Here is a 12,710-nt window from a genome sequence, read left to right on the forward strand (position 1 = left end):
GGCGTGAGATGCTTCAGTTACGATTTTGTTTCAGATGTTCGAGTAAAGCCACAAACCATTCACAGCTTAGATTACAATTTCCACAAAAACATTTATTCTCAGTCATTAGGCACAAAATGATGAACAGATCAAGAGTGAAGTTGTCATACGACGAAGGTCATGAATCATAAAACCCATGATGCTCTCATTTTCCTACAAAGCAACGAGGATGCTCGGTAACACTGTCTGTCTGTCCTCGTGTGGGTTGTTAAAAGGTTTCCCCTCAAAGAAGACAACAAAAAGGGAGGCAAGAACACGTTCATGTGTGTTGCCTGTCACCCAAAAGATGACTGCATTGCCACCGGACACGAAGATGGCAAGATTCGCTTGTGGTGAGTGAAGTAACAACATGGCCTTGAAGCATGTACACTCACCCAGTGTTCATAAGTTTGAATAAATATTTAGTCTGCTGCTCACTTGGCTTGCATGTGTTTTCCTGATAGCTGCACCGGTGACCTCCACTCCTGTAGCACAATGGGAACGTTCTGTTTTTACTTAATCATTCCCATTTTTAAATTTTTGCAAAGCATTGTGTGTTTATAACGTGTCTGACTGTAGCTCATCAGGTGAAGTGGAGGAACTATTCTGACGTTACTGTTTATCCTCTCAGGAGAAACTTCAACCACAAGAAGGAGTACACATACTCCATCCTGCACTGGCACCACAGTGCTGTCAGCTCACTGTGCTTCACCCCAGAAGGTAAATGCATTTCATATTGGGGTTTTTCATCTTACTGCAGATATTTCGAAATCTCAGTAGGAAAGCTGGAGTTTTTGTCCTGTTTCAAAATAATGACCATATTGGATTAGATTTACTTTTAGAAAAAGGCCTCCCTGCCCCGTTCCTGCCTCGGTATATACTTCTGCTTTTTTTCACCAGGCACCAACCTGCTGAGTGGAGGCATAGAGTCGGTGCTCGTCCAGTGGCGATACCACCAAGAGAACCAGCGGGACTTCCTGCCCCGCCTGGGAGCTGCCATCACGCACATCGCCGTCTCACCTGATGGAGCGCTGTTCTGCACCTCACACAGTGACAACAGTAAGGAGCTGTCACCTGTGTTAGACACTCATGTAAAACAATGTGCAACAAGCTGTTGGAGAAATAATTGTAGTGGTGGGTAAAGTGGAGTTGACTATTTTTAATGCCACCACCCAGTGACCACTATTGGTACTACAGCTAGGGGTATTTCTAGTGTCAGCGTGAATGCACCATCGTTGCCACTAAAAGGCACAGTATGTAATTCCTGCTACAAGGGGTCACTCAGTCAAAACAACAAAGCAAAAGACATAGTTTGATGACCTCATTAAGTAACGTGGGATCACAGGAGTTGTTTTCATTGTCAAACAACAACCATTGCCAATGAAAATCTATCTGATGTGACTGGGGCTGAAAGAGCTAATGTATTAAAGAATTATTCATGTTGTAGAATCAGCTGAAAAAAAAAATCCATATCGTGCATCCCTGTACGACACCAGTGACAAACGACCAGATGAAATGCATCTTTACCTTGAATAAAATCATGGTTTTCTCTTGGTTTGAACATTGTTGGAAACATTTGGGATAATATAAGTGTAACAAAACTAAAATATAGGTCTAGTTATCTTTATGTGGAAATGTTGCATATTATACCTTTAAAACCTGCAGGCTTTACGTTGGAGAGCACGTGTGTGTCCTGGACTGATAAGAGTTTCAGAGATTTTATTGTGAAGGTACAGCTTTGGTAACTGATTCTAACTCTAACTCTTTCTCTTCTCGTTTTAGAGATCACAATCATCCAGAGTTGTGTTAAAGTGTCGGCTGTCATTCAGGGCCTGGTCAAAGGTGAGTACAGACTTCGTGGCACAGCACGTAGATTGATCATAAACACGCTGTATGTGCTTGCAGTTGATAAACATATACAGTACATCATAAATACCCTTTTACAGTTCTTGGAAAGCAGTCTTGCTTCAAATGAAGTCTTTTGTCCATTATAGAACGTTTCAATCCACCAACGTTTTCAGTTTAATCAATAAACCAATCAGCCAGGCTGTTAACACTGTGATTGTGCAAATATGTAGCAAAATAACAAATATCTCAGATGTAAATAACAAAGTTTGACTGCAGGCAACTGCAGTGCTGTGTTCAAAGACATTAGGGAAATCAAACAACTCCAGGTGTGTAACCAGCTGCACAAGAATCACCAGGAGTGATAAATGTTCTCCAGTGGTGGTAGATCTATGGCTGGAAAGGTCTTATCAGTCTCTGTCCCTCATATCAAACCGTTCCTCGTGTGACTTATCAAAAGAGAAAAAGCAAGAATCTCTCATGTAGAGACAGCCATTGACTTCCACTCTTTTTTTTATTGTCTCGCCGCAGGAGAAAGTGTCAGGACAGACTTGATGATGGACCCACGCAGCAAATCCCTGGTCCTGAATGGGAAACCAGGTCACCTGCAGTTTTACTCTCTGCAAAGAGACAAACTGCTGTACAACGTAAGCAACTCTGCTTTATATGCTCAGCCAAAGATGTCTCACATAAGTCAGATGAGAAGTTTGGAGGCTTTTATTAACTCAATGTGCAATTTCAACAGCTGAAATAGCGTGAAAGTGTTTATGAGACAGTTTTATTTCAATTACAAGACAGAAGTTTGGAACCAAATCTGTTCTGATCCACTTGACATATCTGTCAACGACAGCTTGGTGTGAATTAGCTGTATTAGCTAAATTCTGAGGTCTGCTGTTTTTTCCACAGCTGGACATAGTGCAGCAGGAGTACATTCATGAGTCGGGCCTGCAGCAGTTTGAGGTGGTCAAGGCGGCCTTTGATGCTGCCGGCAACTGGCTGGCAACAGTGGAAGAAAGAAAACAGAAAGCCGCTGAGCTGGAGCTAAACTTGAAACTGTGGGCATTTGATGAGCAAACACAAAGGTACAGATGTCTTAATTGTGCATGATGTGTCAGTCAGTCAGCGACACGGATGTGTTCAGCAGTAGACTGGTCTAAAACTGTTTTCAGGGTTGTAATAATAGCTTCCAAACAGAATCATGTAACACACCTACTGTATCACCTGCAGTTTTGTGCTGAACACGACCATCTCGGCCCCCCACGAGGCCCAGATTACAGGCATGTGCTTCTCCAGCACCACCGAGACCACCATGCTGGTCTCCACCAGCAAGGACGGGCACTTCAAAGCCTGGCAGCTGGCCGCACCGGCCCACACAGAGGGTAAGCAGTGTAGCTCAGTTTCTGACTGTCCATTCAACCAGAACAGAGTTTGGCTGAGCTGTGTTAAAGTGTGGTTAATGGGGAGTAGCTCTAATTTATTTGTTACAGAACTAAGTGTTCCTTACGTATCAGTGCTCACTGAAGAGCTCTGTTTTGTTTGAGTAGTTAATTTTGACTGAAGCTGAAAAATCTTTATTAACCAAACTGAAGTTCAGGCTCTTTTTCCAACATTAAAGCATGATGTTGGAAACATGCAGCAGAACATCAGAACATCACAGTAAAACACAAACTCTAACTGTATAGTTCAATCACTCGCATCCTGGCCTTTCTGGCCTCCATGGGTTTCCTCTGCCATCACAAACATGTCTGTCAGGTTAATTTTCCTGTCAGTGCCGTTGACCAAGGCTCTGGTGTAGAGCTGGAGTTCCTGGGTGCTTCACAGTGGCTACACATTGTGCTTAATACGTAGGATGGGTGAAATGCACAGAATAGATTTCCCTACTGGGAGTGATAAAGGACAACTTAACCTTTCTTTAAACAAAAGCATCACATGGTAAGTGTATAGGTTGTGACATATCTTCTTTTAAACAAATACTTAAACAGGCAATAGACAAGTTTTTTGCTGTAATGCATCATTTTAAAGTAAATGTTGATTGCACAATCTAATGGCTATAGAATAATGACAGCATCAGTGTTCAGGTTTGTTCCCTATAAGCCTCCCTGCTTTATGCCATTCTGTCGATGTAGATACGCTGTTTCCACTTAAGCAAGGGACTGCCAATGGCTGTAAAATATTAGCTTTAATTATATGTAACTAGCATCCAGACAAACCCAGATTTGGACGTTGAAAAAAAATAGTTTGAACTCCATTATAACACCCATCCTGCCTTCAGTGCCACGGAGGTGATTCTTTGATCCAAAGTGCTTTGTTCAAACATGATATTTCACATCAGTAGGAATCACTGTGTTGGTGCCAGCCTCTACCCTTTTGTCTACACAGCTCACCGGATTGAATGTTCGGTTTGAGCCAAGTTTAGGCCGTATTTCCCACTAATCCAACACTCCCGGTGTCTGTCTCCCTCTCTCCTTCCACTCAAACGTGCCAGCAGATGAAGGTCCTTCCTGGTCGTGTGATTTCGTGGGAGCCTATCACAGCCTGGTGCCTGAATGCTGCTGTTTCTCAGCCGATGGTTCTCTGTTGGCCGTCAGCTTTCAGGAGGTGGTGACCGTGTGGAGCCCGGCCTCCTGGGAGCTCTTGACAACCCTGTCCCAGCCGCCAAAAGCCATCAGGTCAGTGCATAAACATGCGCTCACATACCCACATATTCACTCAGGCTGGGTGTTGAACCTCAATAATGATTTTAAGTGTTGGTCAGGTTTGTCGTATTTGTGTATTTTAGTTGTCCATCTCCCCGTCTGGCTTCTGTGGTAAGATTAAAGAGTAATGCATCTGAAAAGGGGGGAAAACTTTTCTTTCAGGAAAAAGCAAAATTACTCAGTAAAGCAGGGAGTCAAAGTATCATTTTACTATCTGTGCTAGAACACGGGAATCTAAAAATCGTGACACAAGCATTTTTAAGGCTACCAATCATCCCAAACACACACACACACACACACACACACACACATAATGAGAAAGGCACATGCAAAACCACAGTTTGTCCTGGTGAAGAAACATGAGTGCTAGTCCAAGATTAGTAGAAACTGATACAACAGACTGGGTACAAGGACATCAAGGACCTGTAAAAACAAAGAGGTTTGACAAGATAACTCCTGATAATAGGACATTAAGTACAGTATGGTGTTTAATTTGTCAAAAAGGCTAATCAATTACAGCTCAAACAGGAGTAAATAGTATAATTCTTTGGGACTGTATTCAGCTGTGGATTAATCCACTTTTGTTGCTCTAGTGAGTATTTGGGGCAACAGAAGGATGTATGTGGGATTCAGTCCAGATAAACTTGTATGTGTGCGCCTGTGTGTGTTCATGGTAATGAATGAATATACCACCCAAAGCACTGACTCATTGCTGTGTTTTATATGGAGCTCTGTGGCACAAAGGAATGAAAGATATCAGACTTTGAATACAAACTCAATACGTGTTAGCAGGATCAGTTCAGTAAAACTTTTGCCAGCAGTATTCTTTTATTCAAGCTCACAGTATTTAGAGACACAAAGGTGTTGATTAGCTAAATGATCATCATCTGCAGCTTTTTTCACATATGGATGAAGACAACTGTACAGCAAGAATGAATAAATGAATGAATACAAAACATCCTAAAACAAATCAAAATGTGTTAGCAAATGTCTTAGTGTCTTCAAGGCAGGAGAGTGATTTACAGTCATAAGGAAGCTGGATGCTACACATTCATCCCTGTAAATACTGATTAAAAAAAAGACATGCCAAACACAAAGAGAGCCAGAATTCACGAGAAGTAAGGACCCAAACTTTGGATTTAAAAATGATCATGAAATGCAACTGTTGTCTGTACTGGAGCTTCACTAAGTTCATATTTGTTGTAGAGCTGCTGCACTGTAAAATGTTGTTTCATCCATTTCCTGTCAGCACAGACTGAGCTCACATTCAGAAAACATACGAGTAGCAGTGGACAGTTTGACACGCACTCGCTAAGCAACCAGTCGTTTTAGATTTTGGCCGTTTTCTGAACAGTTAAATAACCTTGTCGCCACGCTGGCAGAAGTCCAGAGCGTTGTCTCTCACAGAACACAGGGGACATAACCGCCTGAAAAAAAGAAGTGCTGCCTGTCAGCCGCCTGCAGTTTCGCAACGTTGCTCGAGCCTCAGAAATGTTGTCCCCACTGCTCAAGAAGGGGCTCTCAGGGCAACGAGGACACGAAACTACTGTTTCCAGTTTCTGTACCACTTTTCTGCTGTCAGCATTTAGCATATTCTCAAGAAAAACAAAGAGAGCTGACTGGCAGTTTAGCTTAAAATGAAAAGGAACCAGCTGAGATAAACATTAAGGTGCCAAGAAACATCATTTAACACCATAAAATGTGTCTTAGTGAAGTTATAATGCAAAACTGCCTTGCACACACACTCAGAAGCCTCTTCAAATGAGCAAACATGTCCTGTGTAATTTGGGAGCTGAAAGGAATTTGTGCGTAATAAGACTTCAAAGTTGAAGACGTTAATTGTCAGCTGTTTTGACAGCTGCCCAATGCCCCTTACATAAGCACCACCTATGGATGTGCAGAGCTGGGTCAACTGCTCGACCTCCAACCTCACCAACTCCACACTCTTTACATGCAAATCCAGAAGCATTTTTGCATAGGAATGTCACAGACTCAGTTCAAATTATACGTGAAAGTTGCTGTTTTAAAGTCTGAAATAGATTTGTCTTCCAGACAGAAATTTTCTGGGTGTTTGGGTCTTCGTGGGTGTTCAGACCCTTGCTTGCGTGCTCCCGTTTGAAGCCTCCAAAGCAGAAAACTCCTCAAAAGCTAATCCTGTGAAATATTTGTGTGGTGTAAGGAGCCGGTTGGTTGTCAGGGGAGGGGGTGCATGTGCACTTGGGATTCTTTATAGTCACAGGAAAATAAAAGGGACTTTTTCCTCCACCAGGGATCTTTGTTTTGGGCGACTAAGCTGTTCAAAGTATCTGCTGGGAACCACTGCCAACAACCAGCTCTGCTGCTGGAACCTCCTCACCTGCTCATGTAAGGCTGCATGTGGAGTGCAAATGTCAGAAAGTTGCATTTACAGCTGAATGCATGTGTTGCAATTCACTTTAGTTTTGTTCATGCACATAATTCTACTTTCCTGTTGCCCCTTCCTTCCTCTTCCTCCATCTCCTGCCCTCTCTGGCAGTGGAGTGGAGCACCTCAATGGACGTGAGCCTGCTGCTGGCTGACCCCATCTCTGAGAACATGGCTGCCTTCTGCTGTCAGGCTGGATCCACCGACTGTAAGCTTTAAACTGAGCTTCAGCATTTCCAAGTTGTAATCACATTTGAAAGCACATCAGATTAAACCCACAGCCACCATTCAATAATGTGTCTATTCAATAGTTAATTATTTCAGCCTGGACCAAAGTGGTCGACTAGCATCACCGCTAGAGCAGTGATGCTAACATGGCTAAAAATACTACACTTTATACAAAGCCATGGTTAACTCTGTGGATACAGCTGCTGCGTGTGTTCACAAAATAAAAAAAAAAATTCTCTTCAAGTTATCATGAAAACAAAGAAGTATTTGTGGAAACATAACCATGCCAATCGTTGGCTTCTAGTGGAATAAATATTTTCTTTGCTCTCTATTTTCAGTGTTTGTGTTTAAGCCCAGCGAGCCTCGGCCGCTGTTTTCCCATAAGGCTGTGTGCTCGGGGAAGGTGACTCGCGCCATCTTTGCCCCGAGGGAGGAGATGCTGGAGAGCTGTGAGGAGAGCAGCCAATGGCTCAACCGCTCCCAGCTGTACTTCCTCACTCAGTACATGGTAAACACCGCCACCAGTCAATTACAAAGATGTTTAACTGAAGAAGATTAGCACAGAAGTCGTCTGTGATGCTCTTCTATTATCAAGAAAAGATACACAGATGATCATATTTTGTCTTTTGAAAAGTGCTCTGGCACTGTTAGAATTAAAGTGATTGGTCCAAAGGAGCACACACAGATATTCATAAGGTGACGTATTTGACGACATGTTTATACCAAAGAAAGGATGAAATCAGAAATCATGAATGAATCAAACTGAATGAACACAAAGCTAAATGCACATTCTGTGTGCTAATATTGTTATCATGATGCTGGCTGATGTGGTGTTTCTTCTGTAGGACCTCATGACTTTCACCACGAAGGCCGAGGAGGACAAACTGATGGCGTCCAGCAAACAGGTACAACACACCCAGTGGTGGAAGAAATATTCAGATCTTTTACTGAAGTAACAGTACTAACACCATACAGTGAAAATACTCCACTACAAGTAAAAGGCCTTCTCTCAAAATCTAATAATAATAATAATAAAAGTTTGTCAGCAACATTTACTTAAAGCAGAACCTCCGGACGACCTGTGAGGCAATTTATAAACACAAGAAAGCAATTTCTTTTGTTCAGCGATGTAGAAAGTAATTATAATGATTCCCAAGCGGTTCATGAACGCAACGCACAACTAGCGGCAGATATCACGTCAATGCATCATGGCGCCTGTCACAAAACTAGACGTGGAAGTTAGCGCTTTTCAACAGAGATGGACAAACAATTATTTTTATCTTATAGTAAGAGACAAGTCATTACAGAATCAAACATGCTAGTCTGGATTAGCTGCTGGACAAATGCTCTTGGATAAAATGAACGATCTTCGGTGGAGTTTGGATGCCAGACAAGCAGCGTTCACAAGACCACATTCTGTGCTGCTGTGGCATCTGAATATGCTGCCTAGTGTGAAAACTCCTTCAGGCATTTCCTGAGAGGTTTCAGGACATGAAAAGTAAACAAATGCATCATCATCATCACTACTATCTAACATCAGACGCTTCGCCAAAGAGAAGCCGTTCCAGCTATCGCAGAGGTTAGTGTGATGTATGAAAGATTTCTGGGGGTGCCACTGAGTCTGGTGCTCGAACAATGTTATAAAAATTTAATTGGCCCTTGATAGGAAAATGGTTCTCCACCCTCCCCTCCTCATGCTGCAGTAAAATGTTCTCTGTCAGTGTTTTTCTATTATATCTGATGTTTTTGGATTATATAAATATGATATTACAGCTGCATTCATGTTGCATTTACTGCTGTAGATATTTCAGGTTGAGCTCATTTGAACTACTTTATATACTGTTGGCTGATTTAATCTACAGCAACGCATCATATTCTATAAAACCATCATATGTTACTAGCGTGACTGTCCTGTGAGAACCATAAAAACAGCCTGTTTTCAGCTTTAAGACGATGCATTTTCCATCTGATCCAAGAGGCTTTTTAAAGAGTTTATTTAGCTGAAGGAGGAGGAGAATCTTCTTAACCCATAAAGGAACACTTCATCCTTCAGTTTAGCACAAAACCAACACATCTGGAGATACATGGTTTTCACTGGACAGGAAGCGGATGAAAAACTGTAATAAATCAAGTAACTAGTAATTTCAGCTAGCAGACAAATGTAGTGGAGTAAATGTGCTATATTTGTCTCTGAGATGTAGTGGAGTAGAAGTATACAGTTGCTGACTGTTGCGTGGAAATACAGGCACCTTGAAAATGTATTTAAGCTAAGTACTTGAGTAAACATACTTAGTTACATTCCAGCACTGCTTAGCATCAGAGGCTTTCAAACATTTTTGGCCTCAGCATACGGAGTTGATATGTTAGCTAGCAGTTACTCCAGCTTGAACGAAAGGAAGCTAACAGAATGAAAGCTGTGAGCTGGACTGAAGTGTCTCTATCAGCTGTTGCTTCATGTGTTTTCCTCTGGCATGAACACAGCGATGGTGAACACAGTTCATTCTGATTAACTGAGGTTACAGGAGCTGGCAGGAGGGTCCGTGGATCCATGTCACTTTGTTTTCATCTCCCTGCTGTCATTAATCCAAATAAACCCCCTCTGTCTCATCTCATCTCATCTCATCTCATCTCATCTAATCTCATCTGTCTCCATCAAATAAACCATCAGTGCTGAAGGTTTACCTCTGTCTCACCTCTGCATTAATTAATGTGGGACATTTCCTGCTTTTCCTCACGTTGTGATTGTCTTTCTTCCATCTTCTAGCTTGTGATCGATGACAGCGTTGCCATGACACCGTTCTACCTGTTGCTGGGGAAACACCGGCAACAGCAACAGGAGAGCCAAGATGCTCTGAGCAGCATGTCTGCAGAGAAGACTCCTCTGCCTCAGGGCTCTGTTGCTGTCAAAGAGGTCGGTAGTTCAACCCGCTGTGGTTTATGTCCACTTTAGCTTCATCGACGTGTAAATATTTGCTTGGCTGTGGAAGTTCAGAACAAAAATACTTAAGTGAAAACTCATTTGTGCCATTTCTCAAGAGATTTTCACATTTTTGTGATATTTTAAACCTTTGTAGTTTGTGACGTTTCAGTTTGCATTAAATCTTATTTTTCTTTGTCTTCCTGGCAGCTTCTGCAGACCCCGGCCCACGTCTTGCCCTCCACCTCTTTCCTCTGCTCAATGTTTGTGAAGTCTCTGCTCATCTCTGTTACAGACACAAGGTCAGTAGTACTTTAAAGCTGGTCTGAAAACATTCTGTCAGGCACATTCTCTGTATGAATATCCAAATATTTGTTCTTCAGTAATTAGCCAGTAAAAACTGCAAATGAGTGCAGTCGTTGTGGTTAATATTGATAGAGAGGGTATGTGGAAGGATATGTTTGACCCCTCCCTGTCAGTATGAGTTGACACAACACAGCAAGAATTCAGAGCTCACATGATTCAGCAACTTAAGATCTTTGTTAAAACCATACACATGGAAAAAATTGGATTGTTGTTTATCTCTTAAAATATGCAGAGTCACGTTACGTTTTTTTTTTTTTTTTCCATGACCTCAGGGAGGAAAATAAACACGCAGAGGAGGAAATGGAGAGCGAGAAAGAGGAAGAGGATTCAGAGGAGGAAATGGAATCCAGTGGCACAAGACCAGAGCAGGCATCAGTGGCAGGTCAGGCTGCAGAGTCTGCAGCCCCCGCTCTGACCAAAGCCCAGGTCAGGGAACTGAGGAGGGTGAAGAAACTTGACCACAGCTGGCTCGCAGGCCTCCTGGACTTTTGAGCTTGGCACAAAAACAGACATTGACACAGATCCGGTGCCCACATAAGGTTTTCACCACATCTGTGGGTTTATTGCATTGTCTTACGTTATTAAATCAGAGTGGATTTCTCTTTAGACAGATGAAGCACAAAGTGTAAGCAAACTCTGCGCTGATACAAAACAGAAAATGTTTGATTGCATAAGTGCCCGTCCCTTTGGCAGCATCACAGCTTTGAGTCAATGTTGACAAGTTTGAATCAGTTTCCTAGTGTGAAGTCTGGATTGAATTGAGTCCTGGATTCTGACCCGGTCCCTTGTGAGTATTAACATTATTGTTCGTAAACAGTTCTCTTGCAGACTGCAGCAGGCCTTCCTTCAGAATTTCTCTGGATTTCTCTCTATCTGCACTTCTGTACCAACAAATTTGCAACATGCAGTTTTCAGATAATTTCCCCTTTCTCTTCTTTTGTCTCATTGTGGACCAACACTAGACTTGCACAGTTCTGCAGGGCTTCCAACTTCATCAGCAATTTGGAACCAGCAATCTGTTGTTAAATTTTTACTTGCAGCCCTCACAAGACTCAGACCCGGTTTGTCTTAACAATGCTTGGCGGGATGCCACCACCAGCCTTCATGCAGGCAGTGGTGTGTTTTTGCTAATGTTCAGTCTTTGGTTTACACCAAACATGTAATTTAGAATGATAATGAAAAGCTCGGTTTTGAATTCAGAAGGCCATAGACCCTCCTCTCATGACTGCAGATTATCACTGCCTGCAGATATCCTGTGTTTTTTAAATTGCAGAACTAAAGCCATGCCATATCTGATTGGTTTGGTATCTGCACTGAGTGATATCGAGTGTTTCTTCTGTCCTTCTTCTGACTGCAGATAACTTGTCACAGACTTCACTGAAGTCTTCTGTCCTCACTGGTGATTCTCAACCTTTTTTGTTTGTTGCAGTATAATTGATGTTTAGGCGACGTCTTTCTCTTAACTTTCGTCAAATTTGTATTTATATTTAATTCCACTATCACTTGTACAGAAGCTTGACGCTTATGTTGCCGGACATTTTTAGCGATCAATTTTGACTTCTCTATTTGCTCGCTGGCCTGACTGAGTCAGGTTGGTGGGAACTGAAGTACAGCCTGTGCGGTGGACGGAAACCCTGGTTGTTGTTGTCAGCATTTTTTTGTTTTTTCCCTGGTTGAGAATCACTGGTCTTCATCGTGCAGCTTTTGACAGGATATTAGACAAAACCTGGATCTTTAACATTCATTTCACTTCATACAACTTCAAACAACTGGCTGCAATCGTGAGGAGTTTGGTGCGCACCAGAAAAGGGATCCAACACTTATGCAGTTATTTATATTGACTGACTGAAAAACTAATCAGATCCACTGTGATTCAATGTTAAAACATGAAAAAGTCTATGGGTGAGGTGAAAACCATCTTTAGGCACCATTTCAATGCACATTTATGTGCAATTACACATTTTTCTACACATTGACATTGAATAAAGATGGAATTCCTTCTTAAAGCCATCAGCCTCGATGATTTTTGCTTCCTCCCTCACCTTGTTACACAACGTTGGCGTGTCTTCCAGAGTCCAAACTCGCAGCGTTTTTCCATTCAGTCAGTATTGTGTGATGCAATTTAGTGTCGTGTTGAATGAAGGTTACATTTGTAGATGAAGTTTTTCACATTGTTGTATAAGCAGGTGAACTATGATTCCACAGTGATCAGCACAATCTGAACGAACGCCTGACTT

The 12,710-nt window shown here is 42.2% G+C and overlaps 1 protein-coding gene across 2 annotated transcripts in view; it reads left to right on the plus strand.

Moving 5' to 3' along the window:
• The window catches only part of wdr75 (WD repeat domain 75), a 19,203-nt gene extending 6,562 nt beyond the window's left edge, over positions 1 to 12,641 (plus strand). For both annotated transcript variants that reach the window (XM_041950056.1, XM_041950058.1), the window contains exons 8-22: positions 255 to 371; positions 650 to 738; positions 919 to 1,077; positions 1,801 to 1,860; positions 2,395 to 2,510; positions 2,770 to 2,945; positions 3,091 to 3,242; positions 4,352 to 4,532; positions 6,829 to 6,923; positions 7,075 to 7,170; positions 7,529 to 7,698; positions 8,036 to 8,095; positions 9,955 to 10,101; positions 10,318 to 10,409; positions 10,746 to 12,641. In XM_041950056.1, the coding sequence (XP_041805990.1) occupies positions 255 to 371; positions 650 to 738; positions 919 to 1,077; positions 1,801 to 1,860; positions 2,395 to 2,510; positions 2,770 to 2,945; positions 3,091 to 3,242; positions 4,352 to 4,532; positions 6,829 to 6,923; positions 7,075 to 7,170; positions 7,529 to 7,698; positions 8,036 to 8,095; positions 9,955 to 10,101; positions 10,318 to 10,409; positions 10,746 to 10,965 (1,930 nt within the window). In that variant the 3' untranslated portion in view covers positions 10,966 to 12,641. The remainder of the gene's footprint in view (positions 1 to 254; positions 372 to 649; positions 739 to 918; positions 1,078 to 1,800; positions 1,861 to 2,394; positions 2,511 to 2,769; positions 2,946 to 3,090; positions 3,243 to 4,351; positions 4,533 to 6,828; positions 6,924 to 7,074; positions 7,171 to 7,528; positions 7,699 to 8,035; positions 8,096 to 9,954; positions 10,102 to 10,317; positions 10,410 to 10,745) is intronic.
• The last annotated feature ends 69 nt before the right edge of the window (positions 12,642 to 12,710 follow it).

Source organism: Chelmon rostratus, chromosome 13, assembly GCF_017976325.1.
Source record: "Chelmon rostratus isolate fCheRos1 chromosome 13, fCheRos1.pri, whole genome shotgun sequence".
In the NCBI taxonomy this organism is placed as follows: domain Eukaryota; kingdom Metazoa; phylum Chordata; class Actinopteri; order Chaetodontiformes; family Chaetodontidae; genus Chelmon; species Chelmon rostratus.